Below are 27,610 nucleotides of genomic sequence, written 5' to 3'. Positions count from 1 at the left end.
TTGTTCAGCACATCCCCTTTATTCTCAGCAGGATGGTTTCATTTTGTTCAGCACTTTATATCTGCTTCATCCGATTATATCCCCGACCACATGGGGCCACACGGGCTCCATGAATCGGCCAATCCCGAGGATGGTTTTGGTGACTCTGTGGTACATCATCATGATGAACGGGCGGTTAACATTGAACTCGGGAATTGAAGGGGAGGCCAAGTCTAATACGGCAGAAGTCGCAGAGCTGTCCGCCGTTCCTCTCTCCTCCAAGGTGAGATAAGAATTGTGGAAAATCTGTCAACACAAAAAAGTCAAGAAATGAACCTTAAAAAAGTTAAAAAAAAAAAAACAAACCTTTAAAAAAAAAAAGATTTGGGGACTAAGATAAATTAAAGACACTTTGAGAGTGGACTTCTGAAGAGGGATTGGGGGGGGAGGGGCAGGATGTGTGCTAGTAGGGGTGATTGAAGGGATTTGTGCAAGGAGGGGACACTTTTTTGGGGGGCGGGGGGGTTATTGCTAGCAGAGGGGATTTGGGGGGATTTGTGCTGAAAGAAGGGGATTTGGAGAGGATTTGTACTAGAAGGGGGGAATTGGAGGAGGAATTTGTACTAGGAGAATGGATTTCTGTTAGGAAGAGGGATTTGGGGGGGGGGCAGGATGTGTGCTAGAGGGGGAAATTTTTGGGGGGGAGTTTAGTGCAAGCAGGGGGGAATTGGGTGGGATTTGTGCTGAGAGAGAGGGGGGTTTGGGGGATTTTTGGAGGGGGGATTTATACTAGGAGAGGGGATTTTTGTTAGGAAAAGGGATTTGGGAGTCAGAGTGGATTTGTGCTAGTAGGGGAAATTTGGGGAGGGGATTAGTGCTAGCAGGGGGGATTGGGGAGGTGATTTGTGCTGAGGGAGGGGGATTTGGGGAGATTTTGGGGGGGGGGATTTATACTAGGTGAGTGGATTTCAGTTATGAAGAGGGATTTGGGAGGGGATTTGTGCTACTAGGGGTGATTGAAGGGATTTGTGCTAGAAGGGGAATTTTTTTTGGGGGGGGGCGGATTAGTGCTAACAGAGGGGATTCGGAGGGATTTGTACTAGGAGAGTGGATTTCTGTTAGGAAGAGAGATTTGGGGGGTGGAAGGTTTTGTGTGTGGGGAGGGGGTGGGGGTGGGGATTAGTGCTAAGAGAGAGGGAATTTGTGCCGGGAGAGGGAAATTGGAGGGCTAGAGGCAGGGCTGCTGTTGGAACCCATATAGGGCCAACCTGACCCTCCCCCCCAAATACACACTGTTTACTATACTTCAGTTATGAATGAACACAGCAAGTGATTAATGCTGATCACTCACTGTGTTCATTCCAGAAAGGATATGGCTGGTAAATGTGACATATTTACTGGACCCTTCCCCCACTCTCCATTCTGAAGGAGCCTATTGTGTGCTTGCAGCTACCGGTAGATAGGAAAGGACTGAAACAGGCAGCACTGCAGGGTGGGGTGGGGGTGGGGGTACACGGGGGGGCCTTGTAGTGCACTAGGAGGGTGATCAGTGTGGCGATGGGGGCAATGACTGGAACTGATCCCCTGTACGGCTCTCTCTGCAGCTGATAAAAGCAGGTGGGAGGGGGAGGAGAAGAAGCCGGATTTCAGCTGCTGCAGAGACAGCCATACAGGGGATCGGTTCCTGTAATTGCCCCTCCCCCTGCCGTGCTGATCACTCTCCCTGCATGGGATGTTCATGTGTTTGCTGAATACACGAACAGTACAGGCGTTCAGCAGGTTATTCGCCCGCCACGCCCCACAATGCACTGCGCCCTGACAGTGCATTGTGATTGGTCAAAGGAACGAACCTGACCCGTGCTTTGACCTGTGATGAGGACACAAGGGGTCGGGGCGTCATGACAATATATAAGAACTGTCATCGCGGGCGCAGCTGTAAGACGACGGGAGACGGCGTGGAGAGCAGAGCGGTTTTTCTTTTATGGGGTAGCGGCGGCGGGCATCGTGATTGATGTTGGATCTACTTCAGGGGACATTTTTTTTAATTTTTATTTTTAATAAAGGACTTGTCAAAGACTGTCTTCTGTCTTTTTTTACACTACACTTTTTTTTGTGAATGATTAGTGGTACCATGTCCCCCGTACTCATTCACATGGGGGGGAGGTCAGGATCTGGGGCTTCCACATTCTGATAAGCCCCCTGCCCGCAGACCCCCACAACCAAAGGCCACAGTTGTGGGGAAGAGGCCCTTATCCCGATCAACATGGAGACAAGGTGATTTGGGGAGGAGCCCCCAACCCCAAAGCACCCCCCTTACACCTGGCAGCCAGCTATATGTCCCCTTACCTGGCCACAAACAGAGCAGAGAGGGATTTGGGGTGTGGAGGTGAGCAGAGAGGGGCATTTGGGGTGTGAAAGTGAGCAGAGAGGAGGTTTTGGGGTGTAGAGAAGAGCAGAGAGGGGTGTTTGGGGTGTGGAGGTGAGCGGAGAAGGGGGTTTGGGGTATAGAGGTGAGCAGAGAGGAGGTGTTGGGGTGTAGATGTGAGCAGCGGGGGGTGGGGTTGGGATGTGAAGGTGAGCAGAGAGGGGTTTGGGATGTGGAGGTGAGCAGAGAGGGGCATTTGGGATGTAGAGGTGAGCAGAGAGGGGTGTTTGAGGTGTGGAGGTGAGCAGAGAGGGGTGTTTGGGATGTAGAAGTGAGCAGAGAGGGGTGTTTGGGATGTGGAGGTGAGCAGAGAGAGGGGTTTGGGATGTGGAGGTGACCAGAGAGGGAGGGTTTGGGTGGTGGAGGTGAGCAGAGAGGGGTTTGGAATATGGAGGTAAGCAGAGAGGAGGGTTTGGGATGTAGAGGTGAGCAGAGAGGGGTTTGGGATGTGGAGGGGAGCAGAGAGGGGTTTGGGATGTGGAGGTGACCAGAAAGGGAGGGTTTGGGCGGTGGAGGTGAGCAGAGAGAGTATATGGGATGTGGAGCTAAGCAGAGAGGGGTTTGGGATGTGGAGGTGAGCAGAGAGGGGTGTTTGGGGTGTGGAGGTAAGCAGAGAGGGGGGTTTGGGGTGTGGAGGTGAGCAGAGAGGGGATTTTGGGATTTGGAGGTGAGCAGAGAGGGGTTTGGGATGTGGTGAGCACAGAGGGATTTTGGGATGTGGGGAGCAGAGAGGGGTGTGGAGGTGAGCAGAGAGGGGTATGGTATGTAGAGGTGAGCAGAGAGTGGTGTCTGAGGTGTGGAGGTGAGCAGAGAGAGGTTTGGGGTATGGAGGTGAGCAGAGTTGGCGGGTTTGCTGTATGGTGGTAAGCAAAGAGGGGGGTTTTGAGTCTGGAAGTGAGCAAAGGGGAGAATTTGGAGTTTGAAAGTAAGCAGAGAGGAGGTTTGGGGTATAGAGGTGAGCAGCAGGGGGATTTGGGATGTGAGCAAAGAGGGGAATTTGGGATGTAGAGGTGAACAGAGTTGGGTTTGGGATTTGGAAGTGAGCAGAGAGGGGTTTGGGATGAAGATATGAGCAGAGAGGGGTGTTTGGGATGTGGAGGTGAGCAAAGAGGGGTGTTTGAGGTGTGGAGGTGAGCAGAGAGGGGTTTGGGATGCAGAGGTGAGCAGAGAGGGGTGTTTGGGGTGTGGAGGTGAGAAAAGAGGGGTGTTTGAGGTGTGGAGGTGAGAAGAGAGGGGTTGAGGTGTGGAGGTGAGCAGAGAGGGGTTGAGGTGTGGAGGTGATCAGAGAGGGGTGTTTGAGGTGTGGAGGTGATCAGAGAGGGGTGTTTGAGGTGTGGAGGTGATCAGAGAGGGGTGTTTGAGGTGTGGAGGTGAGCAGAGAGGGGTGTTTGAGGTGTGGAGGTGAGCAGAGAGCGGTTTGAGGTGTGGAGGTGAGCAGAGAGGGGTGTTTGGGATGTGGAGGTGAGCAGAGAGGGGTGTTTGAGGTGTGAAGGTGAGTAGAGAGGGGTGTTTGAGGTGTGGAGGTGAGCAGAGAGCTGTTTGAGGTGTGGAGGTGAGCAGAGAGGGGTGTTTGAGGTGTGGAGATGAGCAGAGAGGGGTGTTTGAGGTGTGAAGGTGAGTAGAGAGGGGTGTTTGAGGTGTGGAGGTGAGCAGAGAGCGGTTTGAGGTGTGGAGGTGAGCAGAGAGGGTTGTTTGAGGTGTGGAGGTGATCAGAGAGGGGTGTTTGGGGTGTGGAGATGAGCAGAGAGGGGTGTTTGGGGTGTGGAGATGAGCAGAGAGGGGTGTCTGAGGTGTGGAGGTGAGCAGAGAGGGGTGTTTGGGGTGTGGAGGTGAGCAGAGATAGGTGTTTGGGGTGTGGAGGTGAGCAGAGAGGGGTGTTTGGGGCGTGGAGGTGAGCAGAGAGGGGTGTTTGGGGCGTGGAGGTGAGCAGAGAGGACCAGCTGCCCGAGTGCTCTATCATCTATGGGCCGTACACAAGGACTTGCAGCTTTTATATACCAGTGACATCTACATTGGATCACTATTCCCCCCACTGACACCAATCATGGGGCACTATTCCTTCCACTGACATAAACAGTGGGGCGCTATCCCCCCATTGTCACTAATGATGGGGTACTATTCCTCCTTCTGACACCAACAATGGGGTACTATTCCCCCCACTGACACCAGTGATGGGGCACTATTCCTTTCACTGACACCAACAATGGCACACTATTACTCCCACTGACACCAACAATGGTGCACTATTCCTCCCACTGACACCAATGATGGTGCACTATTCCTCCCACTGACACCAACAATGGCACACTATTACTCCCACTGACACCAATGATGGGGCACTATTCCTCCCACTGACACCAATGATGGGGCACTATTCCTCCCACTGACACCAATGATGGGACACTATTCCTCCCACTGACACCAATGATGGGGCAATACTCTTCCTTTTACTGACCACCACCCCTGAGGCCATGTTTATTCTCACTGATGCTGGGCCTGGGACATATTCTACCCCCACTGACCACAATCCGGCCCCCCTGAAGCCTGAAGTACGGCAAACTGGCCCTTTGAATGACAAGTCTGGAGCCCCCCCCCCCGCTCTATAGGGATGGCGCCTGTTATAGGATTACCATACTTCATCCACATATTAAATATAAAAGGAAGATACTCACTGTGGAAACGCTGAGCCTCCCTCTCTTTGAGATCCCGGTGAAGTTGGCGCTGTTCTCATCGAACATAATGTTCATGCCCATGCTTCGCAATGCACGACCCACGTTGATCTCAGTGTTGAAGGTCATTTTGGGTAAGAAGAGGTCCACCATACTGTGAAGGGAAACACACATCGGTGTCTGTATTAATCATACCAACTGTGACATAAATGTACAGATTTGAGTAGATAAGATGTGACCTGTAGAAAATATGACAATGTAGATTTAGCATTCCATGTTATAATAAGATGTGTTCAGACTTAAGGCAGAGACAGATGGTCACCCATTAACATCTGAAAAGAGACAGAGCTTCCTCAGGCTGGAAGTGACACCTGGGTGCCAATAAGATTTTGTCACCTATATATAATCAGACTTTGCCATCTTCCTGAAGTTTAAAAGAGGACCACAGACGTTTCGGCTTCATGACACCAGGGTGGCTCCGATCTGTCTGGGGAGCTCTAAAGTAAATACATAGATCAAAGGAGTATGTTTCATCCCTCATAAAAGCTAAAATATTAGTTACAGAGAGATGAAAATACTTCCTTCGGATTGGGCACTCTGTGGGTTGCATCTGCATGTAAAAACCGTATTTGTGGCCTATGTAGAATACCAGAAAAATGCAGGAAATGATCATGTGGTGCAGGAGCGCGACAGATGAACAGTGATTGGTACTCTCGTGATTGGACTGATGCACTGGTGTCGGAAATTCAATCCCCGACTTGATGATTCAAGCCGTTCCTGGTCCAATCGACTTTGGGCAGTTCAGCACCCAGAATGCTGTGGGCTGGTACGGGAACACCCCCCCAGGGTTGAATTGGACGAGGACTGATGTCCAGCCCCCTTCCATATCCCCATAAATTGAGGACTGGAGGTATAGACGTTGTGATTCATATGGAGCTGGTTCGATCGACTAACGGATTACAGACTTTTTCTGACTTGCTCCAGTCGCAGGATAAATCTTGGTAAAAGTTTTATTTCTGTTTTTTGTTCCCTTTTATTGTATAGTGAATAGTCAATTGTGTGTCTTCTTGTATTTTCTGTAACTTTTTATACTTTGTACATATTTTATGCTCCGCCCACTTTCGGGAAAGTAAATCATAAAATTAATAAGTGACTTCTGTGTATTTAAGCTCGGGCTCATATCTCCGGAGAGATTAGATTGTATTGTATTTTAGTGTCTTTATACGCTCGGTCAAGCTCATTACCAATCTGTATGCAATTGCACTGCGTGTTGGCAGATTGCGTGAAGATTGTAAAGGTAACAGATCTGCCAGACAGAGATCTGTGTGTGTGTGGTGTCTCAGCAGACCGTTCTGCAGATAAACTGTTGGGTGGTGGCAGGCTACCGTTTGTGGTGTGTCTGGTATGCGGGTGTGAGGACAGTGGAAGAGTGATAACACCGGGGTTCTGGCTTGTAGGATAGATGGTGGGATCCTAGAAGGGTGTGCCAATTGCTAGGCTGCTCCTCAACCCTTAGTGTGCACAGATTGTATGTAAAATTTGTGTCTGCCTGTGTGTGTGGTTAGCCATCTGGACTGGAGTGGAGTCTCCCTCCAGTGGTGGCCAGAGGTAGTGCGGTCTGTGAAAGTGTATCGCGGCCGATCTTATATACGGTTCTATATATTAGAAGTTGGGTCCCCCTTATTCCCTCTTACCCCAAGTCACTGCCGCACGTGCGCGCCTCGGTTAGCTAGTCGCTGTGGGCGTGGCGTGTGGGTGAACTGTGACACCAACCATCCCAGGCTCTCCCAATGAGGCAAAAAAAAAGTGTAAGCTACAGAAACCCCATCAGCCAATCAGAATGAGTCAATCTGATTTGATTCTAAGGTTCAAAGCTGAATTGAAGGAAACCAGAGATACGGCGCCTTGAAGAAGTCTTCCTCTTCCTTGACATTTTCCACATTTTGTCATGTTACAAGCAAAAACGTCAATGCATTTTATTGGGATTTTATGTGATAGACCGACACAGAGTGGCACATCATTGTGAAGTGGAAGGAAAACCTAACCCTGCTTTAAACTTCTCCACAACTTTATCCCTGACCTGTCTGGTGTGTTTCTTGGCCTTCATGATGCTGTTTGTTCACTAATGTTCTCTAACAAACCTCTGAGGGCTTCACAGAACAGCTGTATTTATACTGAGATCACATGACACACAGGGGGACTCTATGTACTAATTAGGTGACTTCTTAAGGCGATCGTTTCCACTAGATTGTAGTTAGGGGTATCAGAGTAAAGGGGGCTGAATACAAATGCCGCCACACTTTTCACAGATTTATTTGTAAAAAATTTTGAAAACCATTTCTCATTTTCCTTCCACTTCACAATTCTGTGCCACTTTGTGTTGGTCTATCATATCCAATCCCAATAAATACATTGTAATATGACAACATGGAGGACATTTCGGGGGAGGAGGGGATACATTGTAACATGACAACATGGGGGACATTTCAGGGGGGGATAAATTGTAACATGACAACGTGGAGGACATTTCAGGGGGGAATACATTGTAACATGACAACATGGGGGACATTTCAGGGGGGAGGGGGATACATTGTAACATGACAACATGGGGGACATTTCAGGGGAGAATACATTGTAACATGACAACATGGGGGACATTTCGGGGGGGGGGATAAATTGTAACATGACAACGTGGAGGACATTTCAGGGGGGAATATTATGTAACATGACAACATGGGGGACATTTCGGGGGGGGGGATAAATTGTAACATGACAATGTGGAGGACATTTCAGGGGGGGAATACTTTATAACATGACAACATGGGGGACATTTTGGGGGGGAATACATTATAACATGACAACATGGGGGGCATTTCACGGAGAGGGGGAATACACTGTAACATGACAACATGGGGGACATTTCGGGGGGGGATATATTGTAACATGACAACATGGGGGACATTTCGGGGGGGGGGATTGTGATGAACTGTCCCTTTGTGATAACATTTTGCCCTTTCTGTTTCGGTTTCCTCCCCTTGGTAAAGCTGTATATGTTTAGCAGCTGCTATGTAGACAGACATTCTACACTGTTTGTTTAGGGAAATGTGACCTTGTAGTCTTTCACTACTAATAGAGTTTATATTGTATTGTTGTTTTGTAGGGTTTTGTTGTGGGTGGGGAAAACCAGGTGCCAGGCTGTCTGGTGGGGGTGAAGCTGTATATACTGAGTTGTGTTCAATAAAGATTCATTCATTCACGCTACAAGAAGTTCCGACTCGTGGTTTGGGATATCAGGGAAGGATTGGTTTTGAGCTCTGATACCTGCCTTGGCAGAGCACTGGAAGACTTGCCAGAAAAGGGGCCATTGGCTGAGACACATTTCTCCGCACGAGGAAGTCCAGGCGGAACGGTTCCACCATAACTGGTTGGCAGCGGTGGGATGTTTCCTCATTACATAGGAAGTCCAAACCACCAACTGGAACCCCATCTTTTTCACGGAGACGTCCCTGCTTGGCCAGATGGATATACGGGACCTCCAGGAAGCCAGCTCTCCAAAGCCTACTTGTCGCTCGGGGAGGTATTGCTGGCTCCAAGACCAGAGAGGAACTGTTGGATGAGATTATGGACCTGGACCAAGCGGATGCGCACCTCGCTCCACCTGATGCACACTCCACTATGCTTGAATCGAACACTGCTCCGCCAGAAGTGAACTTTGCTTCACAGAAGGAGTTGGAGGAACAGAGCAGCTCATCGGCCCCTGAAACGCCAGGCCCACTTAGCACCATACAGAGACCCCTATACCACTCAGATTTACGACAAGAGGTGGAGTGGTGCTTGGCTCTGTTCGGCAGCGCTCCCACCCCCCAACAGATTTCCAAGGCCCTGGACGATGCCACCTAACTGCGGCTTAGTCACTCCCGATCATCAACCGAGAGCTCGGTCTGGGAGGTGATTACCTCCCGCCTTCTCCAGACTGCAAATGGACCAAAGAAAATTCCCTATGCTGCTTTTAAAACTTTCTCAAATGTGGATGGAGACATTGACAGTTTTTTCAGGACTTTGAACGGTTGTGCACCATCCATGGTGTGGCAGCCCAAGACCGGGTCCCCATTGTGAGCAGCAAGCTAACCGGTCTGGCTGAAGACGCATTCAGGACTGTACCCGACAGCTACTGTTTGGATTATGATTATGTTAAGGAACACTTGCTGGCCCGCAACGCTCTCACCCCAGAGGCGTACAGCTTAAAGTTCCGGGCACTCAAGAAGAAACCCCAGGACACCTTCACTGAATGGGGACATCAGTTACAACACGCTGCCCGCAGCTGGGTCCGAGGGTGTCAGATCACCAAGCTGGAGGAACTGTTGCAACTGCTGTTACTGGAGCAGTTTTACAATGGACTTCCAGGGGATGTTAGACATTGGGTCCGGGGCAAACACCTAACCTTAGCCGACGCTAGTCGCTGAGCAGATGAGTACCTGGACAGCAGGAGGCTAACCAAGCCCGCCATTCCCCTTGAACCTCATCCACAACCAGTGGTTCCCACTGGTTTCCCGAGAATGCCTCAGACCACCCACACCTTCTAATCCAAAGTGGTCTGGCCCATGCTGTTATGGCTGCAACCAAACAGGGCACATCTGCATTCATTGCCTCCGGAAACCAACAAGGCCCCAGACCAGCCAACCCCCTCGGGGCACTTCCAACCGATCCACCATTCCCTATGGCCGAGCCTCTGCCTACTCCCTACAGGACCACCCCAGTGACACTGCCTCTTCATGGAGGAAATTTACAACCGAGGATGAAGACATCGGGGTCTTTCATGAGGCTAACCCTCTCCAGGCTGCCACCCCAGAGAATCGCCAACATCACCAACAGGTTGTCCATGTTAACGGCCGTTGGGCCCAAGAATTACGGGACACTGGGGCCACACTCACCACAGTCCAACCCCAACTGGTACCAGACTGGGCCAAGACCGGGCAGCCTGTGGCCATATGGGTAGCAGGAGGCCATGTCTACCGGAATCCTACCGCAAGGGTTCATCTGGACTGGGGGGCCGGGGCCAGGGACGTTGAAATTGGAGTAATGCAGAACTTGCCGGCTGAGGTTCTCCTTGGAAATGATCTGGGAGTCCTGGTCTCCACTTTCGTCACCGAGACCCCTGCTGAAGCTCATCCAGTCACCACTCGCCACCAAGCTAGAGAGCATGCTGCCACTCCACCTGCTGAGGTTGCGGCAAGAGTTGAATACCCACCCCCTGCTGAACTTGTCCCTGCCCTGACCTGGGATTCCCCCACTGATTTCGCTAAAGAAACAGCCAGTAGACGTAGGGCTGGGAGTGATCCTGGGGGATTGGGAGATGTGAGGTATGAGTGGGACCAGGGCAAGTTGTTCAGGGTCCACAGGGCAGCAGGGGTGGGAGCGCTGCCCAAATACCTCATCGGCAGATGGTAGTACCGAGGAAGTATTGGCGTGATCTCCTCCAGATTGTGCATAATATTCCCCTTGCTGGGCATTTGGGCAAGCGACGGATCCTGCATCGCTTAACACTGAGTTTCTTCTTGCCAGGAGTATCGGAGGACATTCGCGACTACTGTTGGTCTTGTGAGGTCTGTCAGAAGGTAGGGAAGCAGGGAGACAGGCCCAGGGCCACTCTGAGGCCCCTACCTATAATCAAGGAACCTTTCAGTCATATCGCCATAGACCTAGTGGGGCCCCACAGGCAAGAAGTATATCCTCACCATTGTCGAATACGCCACCCGGTATCCGGAGGCCGTAGCGCTTAGAGATGTGTAGGCAGAAACAGTTGCTCAAGCCGCATACTGCAGATCTTTACTCAGGTAAGATTTCCTCGGGAGATCCTGACCGACCAGGCATGCAGTTCACGGCCGAGCTTACCCAACAACTTTGGAAGTTGTGTGGGATCAGACCGCTGTACAGCTCTCCCTACCACCCCCAGACCAATGGGCGTTGCGAACGGTTTAACGGTACACTGAAACAGCTCCTCCGAACGTTCACCATGTCCCATAAGGACTGGGAATGGCATCTCCCTCACCTCCTGTTCACCTACCGAGATGTACCGCAGGAGTCCACTGGGTTCTCTCCCTTCGAGCTGCTGTATGGCCGAAGGGTTCGGGGACCTCTGGATCTCCTACGGAAACACTGGGACGGAGCAGTGGCCAAGGATGGGACCTCGGTGGTGGCCTGTGTGCTGGAGCTCAGGGAGAAGCTACAATGGTTGATGACCCTAGTACGGGACAACCTTGAGGCCGCTCAGAGCCAACAGAAATGGTGGTACGACAGGTCTGCTCGAGACCGAACGTTTCACTTAGGACAGAAAGTATTGGTCTTGAAACCAGTCAGGCATGACAAATTACAGGCTGCCTGGCAGGTCCCGTACCAAGTGGTGGAGCAACTCTGTGATACCACGTACATTGTAGCTTGCTGTTCAAATGGAAGGATCCAGTGAACCTTCCATGTGAATATGCTGAAACTGTTCATCGAACGACAGAAGGAGAGTGTAGCTGCTACCGATGACTCAGAAACGCTTCTTCTGCCGGGGCTGCCGGGGGACGGACAGTCCCAGCTGAGTGTAGCGGATGTAGATATCAGCACCCTGCTGCCTCCCAAGGCCCAGGAACAGGACCGCCAACTGCTCCAAGAGCGCCAAGGGCTGTTCTCATCTGTGCCCGGTTACACCACCACAACTGCCCACCGGGTAGACATGCAGGGTCAGGCCCCCCTGAAGCAGGCGGCCTACCGAGTGCCCGAGTCCGTCAGAGAAAGGATGAGAACAGAGATTAAGGAAATGCTGGATGTAGGTGTGATAGAACCCTCTGACAGTCCCTGGGCCTCCCTGGTGGTCCTGGTCCCCAAGAAGGATGGAACCGTCTGGTTCTGTATATCCGGGGAGAGCGGATATAGTGAATGCGGGGTCTGTGGAGAGGGGATATAGTGAATGCGGGGTCCTGGGAGAGCGGATATAGTGAATGCGGGGTCCGGGGAGAGTGGATATAGTGAATGCGGGGTCCTGGGAGAGTGGATATAGTGAATGCGGGGTCCGGGGAGAGCGGATATAGGGAATGCGGGGTCCGGGGAGAGCGGATATAGTGAATGCGGGGTTCGGGGAGAGCGGATACAGTGAATGCGGGGTCCGGGGAGAGCGGATATAGTGAATGCGGGGTCCGGGGACAGCAGATATAGTGAATGCGGGGTCCTGGGAGAGCAGATATAGTGAATGCGGGGTCCGGGCAGAGCGGATATAGTGAATGCGGAGTCCGGGGAGAGCGGATATAGTGAATGCGGGGTCCGTGGAGAGCGGATATCGTGAATGCGGGGTCCTGGGAGAGCGGATATAGTGAATGCGGGGTCCGGGGACAGCAGATATAGTGAATTCGGGGTCCAGGGAGAGCGGATATAGTGAATTCGGGGTCCGGGGAGAGCGGATATAGTGAATGCGGAGTCCGGGGAGAGCGGATATAGTGAATGCGGGGTCCGGGGAGAGCGGATATAGTGAATGCGGGGTCCGGGGAGAGCGGATATAGTGAATGCGGGGTCCGGGGAGAGCGGATATAGTGAATGCGGGGTCCGGGGAGAGCGGATATAGTGAATGCGGGGTCCGGGGAGAGCGGATATAGTGAATGCGGGGTCCGTGGAGAGCGGATATCGTGAATGCGGGGTCCTGGGAGAGCGGATATAGTGAATGCGGGGTCCGGGGACAGCAGATATAGTGAATTCGGGGTCCAGGGAGAGCGGATATAGTGAATGCGGGGTCCGGGCAGAGCGGATATAGTGAATTCGGGGTCCAGGGAGAGCGGATATAGTGAATGCGGGGTCCGTGGAGAGCAGATATCGTAAATGCGGGGTCCTGGGAGAGTGGATATAGTGAATGCGGGGTCCGGGGAGAGCGGATATAGTGAATGCGGGGTCCGGGGAGAGCGGATATAGTGAATGCGGGGTCCGGGGAGAGCGGATATAGTGAATGCGGGGTCCGGGGAGAGCGGATATAGTGAATGCGGGGTCCGGGGAGAGCGGATATAGTGAATGCGGGGTCCGGGGAGAGCGGATATAGTGAATGCGGGGTCCGGGGAGAGCGGATATAATGAATGCGGGGTCCGGGGAGAGCGGATATAGTGAATGCGGGGTCCGGGGAGAGCGGATATAGTGAATGCGGGGTCCGGGGAGAGCGGATATAGTGAATGCGGGGTCCGAGGAGAGCGGATATAGTGAATGCGGGGTCCGGGGAGAGCGGATATAGTGAATGCGGGGTCCGGGGTTTGTTCCATACAAATCAGCTGCTGTCCTGCCACCTACAGCCCATAGTGGGTATACCCCGTCACCATCCTGCTGGCGTTGTCAGTTGATCCTGCGTTCACCCAGCAGACATCAGGCTGCACGTTGCACTTTGTATGATCATTTGGCTGATCCCTCTAACAACATTCAAACTGCTGAGTTGTGTTGTAAACAACTGTCATGCATACCTGGTACTCAATGAGCTCAAGTATAGTTTAATCAGCTGGGGGGTCAGTAATTGCTCCACGCGGAACAGGTCACCCAGTCTCGGTAAGATGAGGAGAAGGGCGGTGTTCTCGGCGTACGGCATCTCCAGCACATTGACATCCAGCTCTCTGTCCCTGAATGTCTTATAGAGTCCCCTCCGGCGCATCGTTGGCGCTAGGATTAATGGAAATCCACCCATAAATTCTCTTTCTTCTGTATATTGTTTGTCAAACTGTACTTTCCATTTCCCTGGAGGAACAGAAAAAAAAATGTTTCCTTTAAAGGTAAACTATAGTGGTTTGGGATCGTTGTATTCTATAGACATGCGCGGTTCGGTTTGATCCGAATAGAAATTTGGACAAAATTGTCGTTATTCGGAGATTGAGAGGTATCTGAATTTCCAAACTACAAAAGTGGCAAATTATAAAAAATACGAAATAACAAAAAGGAAATTTTGGCAAAAACTTGAATCGAATCGAATTCCAAAAGAGTTCAAAGTTGATTTAAAAAAGAATTTGAAATCAAATTCGGAAAAACAAATTTAAACTGTAAACATATTGCTGACTATTGCTGATTTCCCTCAAAGACTGTGTTAGTGTTAGAATATATCCATGTTCCGAAATTCAAATTTTGAAAAGAATAAAATAAAAACAGAATAGAATTTAAAATAAAATAATAGAATAGAAATAAATAGAATAGAATAGAAAGAATATAGCTGTCTTCTGAAATTTGAATATAATAGAATGGAATAAAATAGAAATAATATAATCGTCATTTGAAATTTTAATTTTAAATATAATAGAATAAAAAAGAATATAGCTATCTTCCAAAATTCAAATATCAAAAAGAATAAAATAAAAAAAATAATAGAATTGAAAATAAAATAATAGAATAGAAAATAAAGGAATAGATAGAATAGAAAATAATAGAGCAGAAAAAATAGAATAGAATAGAAAAAATATAGCTGTCTTCTGAAATTTGAATAGAATGGAATAAAATAGAAAGAATATAACCGTCATTTGATATTTGAATTTTAAGTAGAATAGAATAAAAAATGAAATCATATAGCTATATTCCGAAATTTGAATTTCAAAAGAATAAAATAAAAACAGAATAGAATTCAAAATAAAATAATAGCATAGAAAATAAAGGAATAGCTAAAATAGAAAATAACAGAACAGAAAAAAAAAGAATAGAATAGAAAAAATAAAGCTGTCTTCCGAAATTTGAATATAATGGAATAAAATAGAAAGAATATACCCATTTCATTTGAAATTTGAATTTTTAAATAGAAAAGAATAAAAAATGAAAGAATAGAGCAGTGTTCCAAAATGCAAACTTCAAAAAGAATATGATTTAATAAATTGAATAGAAAAAAACTAATTAACACAGAATAGAAAAGAATAGAATAGAATAAAAAATGAAAGAATAGAGCAGTCTTTCAAAATTCGAACTTCAAAAAGAATAGGATTTAATAAATGAGAATAGAAAAGAACAAAATAACACAGAATAGAATAGAATAAAATAAAATAGAAAAAATATAGCCGTCTTCCAAAATTAAAATTTTGAAAAGAATTGAATAAAACAGAATAGAATAGAATAGAAAAGAATAGAATAAATTATAATAGAATACACTAGAATAAAAACAAAAAAATGTGTTAGAGCCCATTTACAATTCCGCATTGCAGTCATGTCTGGCCGGATCACCAGATAAAAAAAAAGAGAAATAAAGAATATAAAGAAAAATAAGGAAAAACAAATTCTGAAACAACACATCTAAGATCTGCTAAGTTGCAATATATTCATGTAATTAATGTAATTATACTAATAATGTTTATCTTTAGGCTTCTAAACATCTTATGGAATTATCAAAATGAAGCGGGAGGAGGCAATGCTCCAACTCTTTCAGGTATGTGTATGTATGTCCTCTTGAGCTATTGAGCTCTGTAAACAACAGAGGAGCCGGGGAAATTATTCCATATTTTTATATTTACTAATAAAGAAGAAACTATATTTTTGAGCATTCTATAGAAGAAAATATGTATGAAATCACTTTACATTCTCTTCAGTCTTGAAACGTCCACTTTAGCCAAGAGAAAGTTTTCAGATGTATCTTTTGATTTATCTAAACCAGACACCATTTTTTGGGATGTTTGTTGCTTTAAAACTGAAATTGGTTAAGTCTCCAAGCTGCTCGCATTTTAACCACCTCCCATCCGGTTGTTGTATATAAACGGCCAGACGGTGGCAGTGTAGAGTTGGGTGGCTGTTTATAAACGGCCTCCCCGCCCCTGCTTGTGCACGCTCCCTGGGAGCGTGCACCACCACGATCCGGTGCCCGCTGTGTCCTCCGGACACAGTGGAACACCGATCGTCGGACGGGACCTCTGTGCGAGGTCCCGATCATGTGATCACTGATTGGCCAATCAGTGATCACATGAAGAGTAGTAAGCAAGATGTCACTTCTGACATCATTGCTTACTACATGTGAAATCTGTGAATGATCACAGAGATCACATGGTACAGGGCTATTCACAACAGCCGTGTACCATGTGACAAGCTGTGACCAATCACAGCTATCACAGTATTTCTCAATGGCTGCAAGAATGCAGCCAGAGAGGAGAAATGATTGCTTTTACAGCCTTTATGGGTGTAAAAGCAATCAGTGTAGAAAAAAAAAAATCTTCATCACCCCCCACAAGTAGTACAGTGTCACCATGGTGACCTGTACTGCTAGGGTGACAGTATGTAAAAAAAATATATTTTTTTTTTACTAAAAATATAACGGAATAAATGTTGGCCAAGATTTATGGTGAAATACTATTTATTTGCAAAATGGTATAAGAAAATTTTTTGGACTTTTTAAATTACATAGCAAAAAGAAAACAAATCCCAGCGGTGAATAAATACCACCAAAATAAAGCTTTATCTGTCTCAAAAAAATGCTAAAAAATTCTCATGACTGCACAATTGGCATTCAAAGTGTGACAGCGCTGAAAGGTGAAAATTGGCCTGGACTGGAAGAGGGGGAAAGTGTTCGGACTGGAAGGGGGGGAAAGTGTCCAGACTGGAAGGGGGGGGGAGTGTCCAGACTGGAAGGGGGGGGGGATGTGTCTGGACTGGAAGGGGGGGGGATGTGTCTGGACTGGAAGGGGGGGGGATGTGTCCGGACTGGAAGGGGGGGAAAGTGTCCGGACTGGAAGGGGGGGAAAGTGTCCGGACTGGAAGGGGGGAAAGTGTCCGGACTGGAAGGGGGGAAAGTGTCCGGACTGGAAGGGGGGAAAGTGTCCGGACTGGAAGGGGGGAAAGTGTCCGGACTGGAAGGGGGGGAAAGTGTCCGGACTGGAAGGGGGGGAAAGTGTCCGGACTGGAAGGGGGGGAAAGTGTCCGGACTGGAAGGGGGGGAAAGTGTCCGGACTGGAAGGGGGGGAAAGTGTCCGGACTGGAAGGGGGGGAAAGTGTCCGGACTGGAAATGGTTAAAGAAAGTGTTTGTGCAACTTTTTTGCTATTCACATGCTGGAAGAGGCAGAGCTGAGCAGAGAGGTTGGCAGAAGAGGTGGGCTGAGAAGGTTAGAAGAAGAGGTGGGCTTAAGGGTTGAGAGAAGAGGCGAGCTGAGGGGTAAGCAGAAGAGCAAAGGGGCTTGCAGAACAAGCGAGCTGAGGGGTTGTTAGAAGAGGTGGGCTGAAGGGTAAACAGAAGGGGCAGGCTGAGGGGTAGGCAGAAGAGGAGGGCTGAGGGGTTGGCAGAAGAGCAGAGCGGTTGGCAGAAGAAGTGGACTGAGGGGTAAGCAGAAGGTGGGCTAAGGGGCAGGTTGAAAAGCTGAAGGGTAGGCAGAGGAGCAGAGAGGTTGGCAGAAGAGGTAGGCTGAGGGGTAGGCAGAAGAGACGGGTTGTGAGGAAGGCAGGGGAACAGAGGAGTTGGCAGAGGAAGTGGGCTAAGGGGTTGGCAGAAGAGGTGGGCTGAGGGGTAGGCAGAAGGTAGGTAGAAGAGGCGGGTTGAGGGTTAGGCAGAAAAGCAGAGAGGTTACCAAAAGAGGTGGGCTGAGAGGTTGGCAGAAGAGCAGAGGGGTTGGCAGAAGAGGTGGGCTGAGGGGTAGGCAGAAGAGGTGGGCTGAGGGGTAGGCAGAAGAGGCGGTATGAGGGGTAGGCAGAAGGTGGGCTGAGGGGTGGGCAGAAGAGGCGGTATGAGGGGAAGACAAAAGGTGGGCTGAGGGATGGGAGAAGAGTTGGGCTGAGGAGTAGGCAGAAGAGGTGGGCTGAGGGTTAGATAGAAGATGGGCTGAGGGGTAGGCAGAAGGGGTGAGCTAAGGGGCGGGCTGAGGGGTAGGCAGAAGGGGTGGGTTGAGAGGTAGGCAGAAGGGGCGGGCTGAGGGGTAGGCAGAAGGGGTGGGTTGAGAGGTAGGCAGAAGGGGCGGGCTGAGGGGTAGGCAAAAGGGGTGGGTTGAGAGGTAGGCAGAAGGGGCGGGCTGAGGGGTAGGCAGAAGAGCAGAGGGGTTATCAGAAGAAGTGGGCTGAGGGGTTGGTTGAAGAGGCGGGCTGAGGGGTTGGTTGAAGAGGCGGGCTGAGGGGTTGCATTGCTGGTTGATATGTTGATGATGGTGCACACACTGCCTCCCCCTTCCTGGCCTGTCACGCGGCATGCTCCGACAAGAATCTGCTATCAATTATTTTGGGATATCCAACACTTTTTGTTTTTGATTCCGGCTTAAAACTCATACCAGATCTAAAGGGCCTAGGGTTGTTATTGGTGTACCCCAAGATTCAGTGTGATTAGTGGGGTACCCCAAGGTTCAGTGTTCAGACCCTTACCTTTTAATATACTTATAAACGGGGGGTCGGGGATCTCAGTCTCTGCAGATGACACCAAGCTGTGCCGGGAATAACGTCCTTACAGGATGTCTCCAACTTACAAGCCGACCTCAATGCTCTTTGTAATTGGGGGGCTATGGGGCCAATGAGGGCTAATGGTGATAAATGTAAGGTTATGTACTTGGGGGCTAAGAATATGCATCATACATACTGGGGGAGTACAACTGGGGGAATCAAAGCTGGAGAAGGATCTGGGGAGGGTCAATGATGGAGAAGGATCTGGGGGGGTCAATGGTGGAGAAGAATCTGGGGGGATCAATGGTGGAGAAGGATCAGGTGGGGGGATTAATGGTGGAGAAGGATCTGGTGGGGGTCAATGGTGGAGAGGGATCTGGGGGGGGTCAATGGTGGAGAAGGATCTTGGGGGATCAATGGTGGATAAGGATCTGGGGGGACAATGGAGAAGGATCTGGGGGGGCAATGGTGGAGAAAAATATGGGAGTTTAGGTAGATCACTAGCTTAATAATGGCAGCAATGCCAAGCTGCGGGTTCTAGAGCAGGCAAAATCCTCTCTTATATTAGGAGAGGTATAGACTCCAGAGAGAGAGATATCACCCCCCCCCCCCCCCCCGGTACAAATCATTAGTAAGACCTCATCTGGAATATGCAGTTCAGTTTTGGGCTCCGTTTCACAAAAAGAACATTGGGGAACTGGAGGAAGTACAAAGAAGGGCAACTAAACTGATACATGGAGGAGATCAGCTATGAGGAGAGATTAGAGGAACTGAATGTATTCTCTTCCGAGAAAAGGAGATTAATAGGGGATATGATCTCCATGTATAATACATAAGGGGGGATATAATCTCCATGTATAATACATAAGGGGGGATATGATCTCCATGTATAATACATAAGGGAGGGATATGATCACCATGTATAATACATAAGGGGGGGATATGATCTCCATGTATAATACATAAGGGGGGGATATGATCTCCATGTATAATACATAAGGGGGGATATGATCTCCATGTATAATACATAAGGGGGATATGATCTCCATGTATAATACATAAGGGGGGATATGATCTCCATGTATAATACATAAGGGGGGATATGATCTCCATGTATAAATCTTAAGGGGGATATGATCTCCATGTATAATACATAAGGGGGGGATATGATCTCCATGTATAATACATAAGGGGGATATGATTTCCATGTATAATACATAAGGGGGGGATATGATCTCCATGTACAATACATAAGTGGGGATATGATCTCCATGTATAATACATAAGGGGGATATGATTTCCATGTATAATACATAAGGGGGGATATGATCTCCATGTATAATACATAAGGGGGGATATGATCACCATGTATAATACATAAGGGGGGATATGATCTCCATGTATAAATCTTAAGGGGGATTTGATCTCCATGTATAATACATAAGGGGGGGGATATGATCTCCATGTATAATACATAAGGGGGGATATGATCACCATGTATAATACATAAGGGGGGATATGATCTCCATGTATAATACATAAGGGGGGATATGATCTCCATGTATAATACATAAGGGATGATATGATCTCCATGTATAAATCTTAAGGGGGATATGATCTCCATGTATAATACATAAGGGGGATATGATATCAATGTATAATACATAAGGGGTGATATGATCTCCATGTATAATAAATAAGGGGGGATATGATCACCATGTATAATACATAAGGGGGGATATGATCTCCATGTATAATACATAAGGAGGGATATGATCTCCATGTATAATACATAAGGGGGGATATGATCTCCATGTATAATACATAAATGGGGGATATGATCACCATGTATAATCCATAAGGGGGGATATGATCACCATGTATAATACATAAGGGGGGATATGATCTCCATGTATAATACATAAGGAGGGATATGATCTCCATGTATAATACATAAGGAGGGATATGATCTCCATGTATAATACATAAGGGGGGATATGATCTACATGTATAATACATAAATGGAGGATATGATCTCCATGTATAATACATAAGGGGGATATGATCTCCATGTATAATACATAAGGGGGATATGATCTCCATGTAAAATACATAAGGGGGATATGATCTCCATGTATAATACATAAGGGGGATATGATCACCATGTATAATACATAAGGGGGGATATGATCTCCATGTATAATACATAAGGGGGGATATGATCTCCATGTATAATACATAAGGGGGATATGATCTCCATGTATAATACATAAGGGGGGGGGGGATATGATCTCCATGTATAATACTTAAGGGGGATATGATCTCCATGTATAATACATAAGGGGGATATGATCTCCATGTATAATACATAAGGGGGATATGATCACCATGTATAATACATAAGGGGGGATATGATCTCCATGTATAATACATAAGAGGGGATATGATCTCCATGTATAATACATAAGGGGGATATGATCTCCATGTATAATACATAAGGGGGGGGGGATATGATCTCCATGTATAATACATAAGGGGGATATGATCTCCATGTATAATACATAAGGGGGATATGATCTCCATGTATAATACATAAGGGGGATATGATCTCCATGTATAATACATAAGGGGGATATGTTCTCCATGTATAATACATAAGGGGGGATTTGATCTCCATGTATAATACTTAAGGGGGGATATGATCTCCATGTATAATACATAAGGGGGGATATGATCACCATGTATAATACATAAGGGGGGATATGATCACCATGTATAATACATAAGGGGGGATATGATCTCCATGTATAATACATAAGGGGGGATATGATCTCCATGTATAATACTTAAGGGGGGATATGATCTCCATGTATAATACATAAGGGGGGATATGATCACCATGTATAATACATAAGGGGGGATATGATCTCCATGTATAATACATAAGGAGGGATATGATCTCCATGTATAATACATAAGGGGGGATATGATCTCCATGTATAATACTTAAGGGGGGATATGATCTCCATGTATAATACATAAGGGGGGATATGATCACCATGTATAATACATAAGGGGGGATATGATCACCATGTATAATACATAAATGGGGGATATGATCTCCATGTATAATACATAAGGGAGGATATGATCTCCATGTATAATACATAAGGGGGATATGATCTCCATGTATAATTCTTAAGGGGGGATATGATCTCCATGTATAATACATAAGTGGGGATATGATCTCCATGTATAATACATAAGGGGGGATATGATCTCCATGTATAATACATAAGGGGGGATATGATCTCCATGTATAATACATAAGGGGGGATATGATCTCCATGTATAATACATAAGGGGGGGATATGATCTCCATGTATAATACATAAGGGGGATATGATCTCCATGTATAATACATAAGGGGGGATATGATCTCCATGTATAATACATAAGGGGGATATGATCTCCATGTATAATACATAAGGGGGGATATGATCACCATGTATAATACATAAGGGGGGATATGATCTCCATGTATAAATCTTAAGGGGGATATGATCTCCATGTATAATACATAAGGGGGGGATATGATCTCCATGTATAATACATAAGGGGGATATGATTTCCATGTATAATACATAAGGGGGGGATATGATCTCCATGTACAATACATAAGTGGGGATATGATCTCCATGTATAATTCATAAGGGGGATATGATTTCCATGTATAATACATAAGGGGGGATATGATCTCCATGTATAATACATAAGGGGGGATATGATCACCATGTATAATACATAAGGGGGGATATGATCTCCATGTATAAATCTTAAGGGGGATTTGATCTCCATGTATAATACATAAGGGGGGGGGGGATATGATCTCCATGTATAATACATAAGGGGGGATATGATCACCATGTATAATACATAAGGGGGGATATGATCTCCATGTATAATACATAAGGGGGGATATGATCTCCATGTATAATACATAAGGGATGATATGATCTCCATGTATAAATCTTAAGGGGGATATGATCTCCATGTATAATACATAAGGGGTGATATGATCTCCATGTATAATAAATAAGGGGGGATATGATCACCAAGTATAATACATAAGGGGGGATATGATCTCCATGTATAATACATAAGGAGGGATATGATCTCCATGTATAATACATAAGGGGGGATATGATCTCCATGTATAATACATAAATGGGGGATATGATCACCATGTATAATCCATAAGGGGGGATATGATCACCATGTATAATACATAAGGGGGGATATGATCTCCATGTATAATACATAAGGAGGGATATGATCTCCATGTATAATACATAAGGAGGGATATGATCTCCATGTATAATACATAAGGGGGGATATGATCTACATGTATAATACATAAATGGAGGATATGATCTCCATGTATAATACTTAAGGGGGGATATGATCTCCATGTATAATACATAAGGGGGATATGATCTCCATGTATAATACTTAAGGGGGGATATGATCTCCATGTATAATACATAAGGGGGATATGATCTCCATGTATAATACTTAAGGGGGGATATGATCTCCATGTATAATACATAAGGGGGATATGATCTCCATGTATAATACATAAGGGGGGATATGATCTCCATGTATAATACATAAGGGGGGATATGATCTCCATGTATAATACATAAGGGGGATATGATCTCCATGTATAATACATAAGGGGGGGGGGGGATATGATCTCCATGTATAATACATAAGGGGGATATGATCTCCATGTATAATACATAAGGGGGATATGTTCTCCATGTATAATACATAAGGGGGGATTTGATCTCCATATATAATACATAAGGGGGGATATGATCTCCATGTATAATACTTAAGGGGGGATATGATCTCCATGTATAATACATAAGGGGGGATATGATCACCATGTATAATACATAAGGGGGGATATGATCTCCATGTATAATACATAAGGGGGATATGATCTCCATGTATAATACATAAGGAGGGATATGATCTCCATGTATAATACATAAGGGGGGATATGATCTCCATGTATAATACATAAGGAGGGATATGATCTCCATGTATAATACATAAGGGGGGATATGATCTCCATGTATAATACATAAATGGGGGATATGATCACCATGTATAATCCATAAGGGAGGATATGATCTCCATGTATAATACATAAGGGGGATATGATCTCCATGTATAATTCTTAAGGGGGGATATGATCTCCATGTATAATACATAAGGGGGGATATGATCTCCATGTATAATACATAAGGGGGGATATGATCTCCATGTATAATACATAAGGGGGGATATGATCTCCATGTATAATACATAAGGGGGGATATGATCTCCATGTATAATACATAAGGGGATATGATCACCATGTATAATACATAAGGTGGGATATGATCTCCATGTATAATACATAGGGGGGGATATGATCTCCATGTACAATACATAAGGGGGATATGATCTCCATGTATAATACATAAGGGGGGGGGGATATGATCTCCATGTATAATACATAAGGGGGATATGATCTCCATGTATAATACATAAGGGGGATATGATCTCCATGTATAATACTTAAGGGGGGATATGATCTCCATGTATAATACATAAGGGGGATATGATCTCCATGTATAATACATAAGGGGGGATATGATCACCATGTATAATACATAAGGGGGGATATGATCTCCATGTATAATACATAAGGAGGGATATGATCTCCATGTATAATACATAAGGGGGGATATGATCTCCATGTATAATACATAATGGGGGATATGATCACCATGTATAATCCATAAGGGAGGATATGATCTCCATGTATAATACATAAGGGGGATATGATCTCCATGTATAATACATAAGGGGGGATATGATCTCCATGTATAATACATAAGGGGGGATATGATCTCCATGTATAATACATAAGGGGGGATATGATCTCCATGTATAATACATAAGGGGGGATATGATCTCCATGTATAATACATAAGGGGGATATGATCTCCATGTATAATACATAAGGGGGATATGATCACCATGTATAATACATAAGGGGGGATATGATCTCCATGTATAATACATAAGGAGGGATATGATCTCCATGTATAATACATAAGGGGGGATATGATCTCCATGTATAATACATAATGGGGGATATGATCACCATGTATAATCCATAAGGGAGGATATGATCTCCATGTATAATACATAAGGGGGATATGATCTCCATGTATAATACATAAGGGGGGATATGATCTCCATGTATAATACATAAGGGGGGATATGATCTCCATGTATAATACATAAGGGGGGATATGATCTCCATGTATAATACATAAGGGGGGATATGATCTCCATGTATAATACATAAGGGGGATATGATCACCATGTATAATACATAAAGTGGGATATGATCTCCATGTATAATACATAAGGGGGGATATGATCTCCATGTACAATACATAAGGGGGATATGATCTCCATGTATAATACATAAGGGGGGGGATATGATCTCCATGTATAATACATAAGGGGGATATGATCTCCATGTATAATACATAAGGGGGATATGATCTCCATGTATAATACATAAGGGGGGATATGATCTCCATGTGTAATACATAAGGGGGGATATGATCTCCATGTATAATACATAAGGGGGGATATGATCTCCAGGTATAAATACATCAGTGGTTCATATAGTGAACTCGGTGTAGTTATTCCCCCTGAGGTCATCACAGAGGACAAGGGGGCGCTCTTTATGTCTGGAGGAAAAGAAATGTAATCTCCAAACACGGAAAGGTTTCTTTACAGTAAGAGCTGTGAGAATGAGGAATAGACTCCCTCCAGAGTTGGTTGTGGCCAGCTCAGTGGATTGCTGTAGGAAAGTCCTGGATTCTTTCTTGGATACACAGAATATAACTGGATAGAACATTTATAGATTTTTTTTTTTTAAATTTAAGATCGAGCAGGATGGTTATTTTTCAGCCAGACTATGTAATTATGTAAGTTTGGAATTTGGGGGGACTCAATGTCCCTTTTTTTTTGTGTGGGGTCCCTTTTTATACCCATACAAGGCTCTCATCAATGATAAGGTCTGGTATATGTTTTAGGGGGAACCCCATGTTGTTTTCTTGTTCAAGAATTTGTATTAGTTTCCCCGTATTGTTTTATTTTTGTGGGAGTCCCCCATTAACAATAATATCAGACCCTCATCTGGGGCAAAGATCTGGAACAGATGAAGGAACTTCCTGGCCACTTTATCAAACAAGTGTGTTCAGAAGTTTGCATCTTGACAGAAATGGTGACATTTTGCTACTGATGTTGAAAATATGACTGACTTTCTTTTATTGAAGGCCAGTGATGATATGACGCCATTTATGATCACATCGTTGTTTGTCTCCTTTTTAAATCCTAATGATAACAGCCGTCCCCCAAGTAAAATGGACTTACCTTGATAGACTGCATGATCTACGACATTCATCGAGGGCATAGTTTCCAAGTTACTAATTATATTCTGGATCGTATGGTCTGTTTTATCGCTCACACTCCTGTTGTTTGTCTTCTCAGGATTCTGAGGGTCATTGCTTCTGATGGTGTGAATGGAGGCGTTGTAGTACTTAGTCACACTATGTTTGTATGATGGTAACATGTGGACCGACTCTTCTATGATGATCTGATTACGAAGCTGGTATTCTACGTCTTTGCTGTGCTGATTTATGGCTTCAACGAATCTGCTATAGCTGTCATGCAGCTCCTTGTCTGTCTTGGTGTCATCCAGGCCCATGCCTTGAAGAATTTCCTTGCGAGTTTTTGATCGTGCACCGAGGGCCAGCATGGAGAGGGTGGTGTAGATGCTGACCGGTGAAATGAATAGGTTTGGTGGGGGCCTTTCTATAAGTGGAGCTACTCTTTTATAAAGCTTCAAAGCAAAGTCAATTTCAGCTTCGGATATCTCTGAATGCTCCTTTTAGAGTGTTGGCCGTGATCTCCATGTGGTTTTGCAAGAACCAACGAGACGAACAACTGGAGGAGAAGAAGAATCTTCATCGTTCTTTCACGTGTTTCACACCTGTGTAAAAATAAAGGGTCAGTACCAAAAAAATTTGGATCTTATGCAAGTTATCCTACATATCTCTTGTCATGAAAAGGTCACCACCGACCATCTCAAGGGGTGCAAGATCCAGGCTGAAAGATGTATTCTTGCTGCTGATAGCCTGGGCAATTTAGACTGATAGGAGCTCCTAGGGACCTCGGAAACATTTTTCTTTCCTATCCTATGCTTTGGAAAAGTCTATTTCCAGTCCAGCCTTGTGTAGGTCTACCATCTTGTCCCTGACATCCTTGGACAGCTCTTTGGTCTTTGCCATGGTGGAGAGTTTGGAATCTGATGGTTTGATGGCTCCTGTGGACAGGTGTCTTTTATACAGGTAACACAATGAGATTAGCAGCACTCCCTTTAAGAGACTGCTAATCTCAGCTTGTTACCTGTATGAGAGACACCTGGGAGCCAGAAATCCTGCTGAATGATAGGGGATCAAATCCTTCTTTCCCTCATGAACATGCAGATCAGTCATCATTTGTTAGACGCATTTCTGCTGAATTTGTTGTTGTATTGTCTCTCAGTGTTACACCGAACATTTCATTGTTAGACCGATCGTTTCTGTGTGAGGGGCGAACATTCCATTGTTAGACCGATCATTTCTGTGTGAGGGGCGAACATTCAGCATCAGGGGGGAGCAAATACACATTTCCTTCACTGTATCTATCTATCTATCTATCTATCTATCTATCTATCTATCTATCTATTATCTATCTATCTATCTATCTATCTATTATCTATCTATCTATCTATCTATTATCTATCTATTATCTATCTATTATCTATCTATTATCTATTATCTATTATCTATCTATTATCTATCTATCTATTATCTATCTATCTATCTATCTATCTAATATCTATCTATCATCTATCTATCTATCATCTATCTATCTATTATCTATCTATCTATCTATTATCTATCTATCATCTATCTATCTATCTATCTATCTATCTATCTATCTATCTATCTATCTATCTGTTAATCTATGTAGAATGAAGTACAACCTACCGTTATAATTGCGCTCACCTGTCCTCTGAACGGCACAAATCTCAGA

At 45.6% G+C, this 27,610-nt stretch overlaps 1 protein-coding gene across 1 annotated transcript; it reads right to left on the bottom strand.

Moving 5' to 3' along the window:
- Positions 1-27,610, bottom strand: LOC149433271 (serine protease inhibitor A6-like). The gene is made up of 5 exons (XM_089664481.1): positions 27,565-27,610; positions 25,904-26,522; positions 13,548-13,815; positions 5,077-5,227; positions 1-285 (listed from the first exon to the last, which is right to left on the bottom strand). Exons 2-5 carry the CDS (start codon positions 26,286-26,288, stop codon positions 67-69), a joined length of 1,023 nt encoding a protein of 340 aa, XP_089520607.1. The 5' UTR covers positions 26,289-26,522; positions 27,565-27,610; the 3' UTR covers positions 1-66.

This window comes from Staurois parvus, unplaced genomic scaffold (assembly GCF_062004578.1).
Source record: "Staurois parvus isolate SC_StPar_1 unplaced genomic scaffold, SC_StPar_1.0 ptg001919l, whole genome shotgun sequence".
Taxonomy (NCBI): Eukaryota; Metazoa; Chordata; class Amphibia; order Anura; family Ranidae; genus Staurois; species Staurois parvus.
This window is presented reverse-complemented; position numbering and strand designations above follow the sequence as displayed.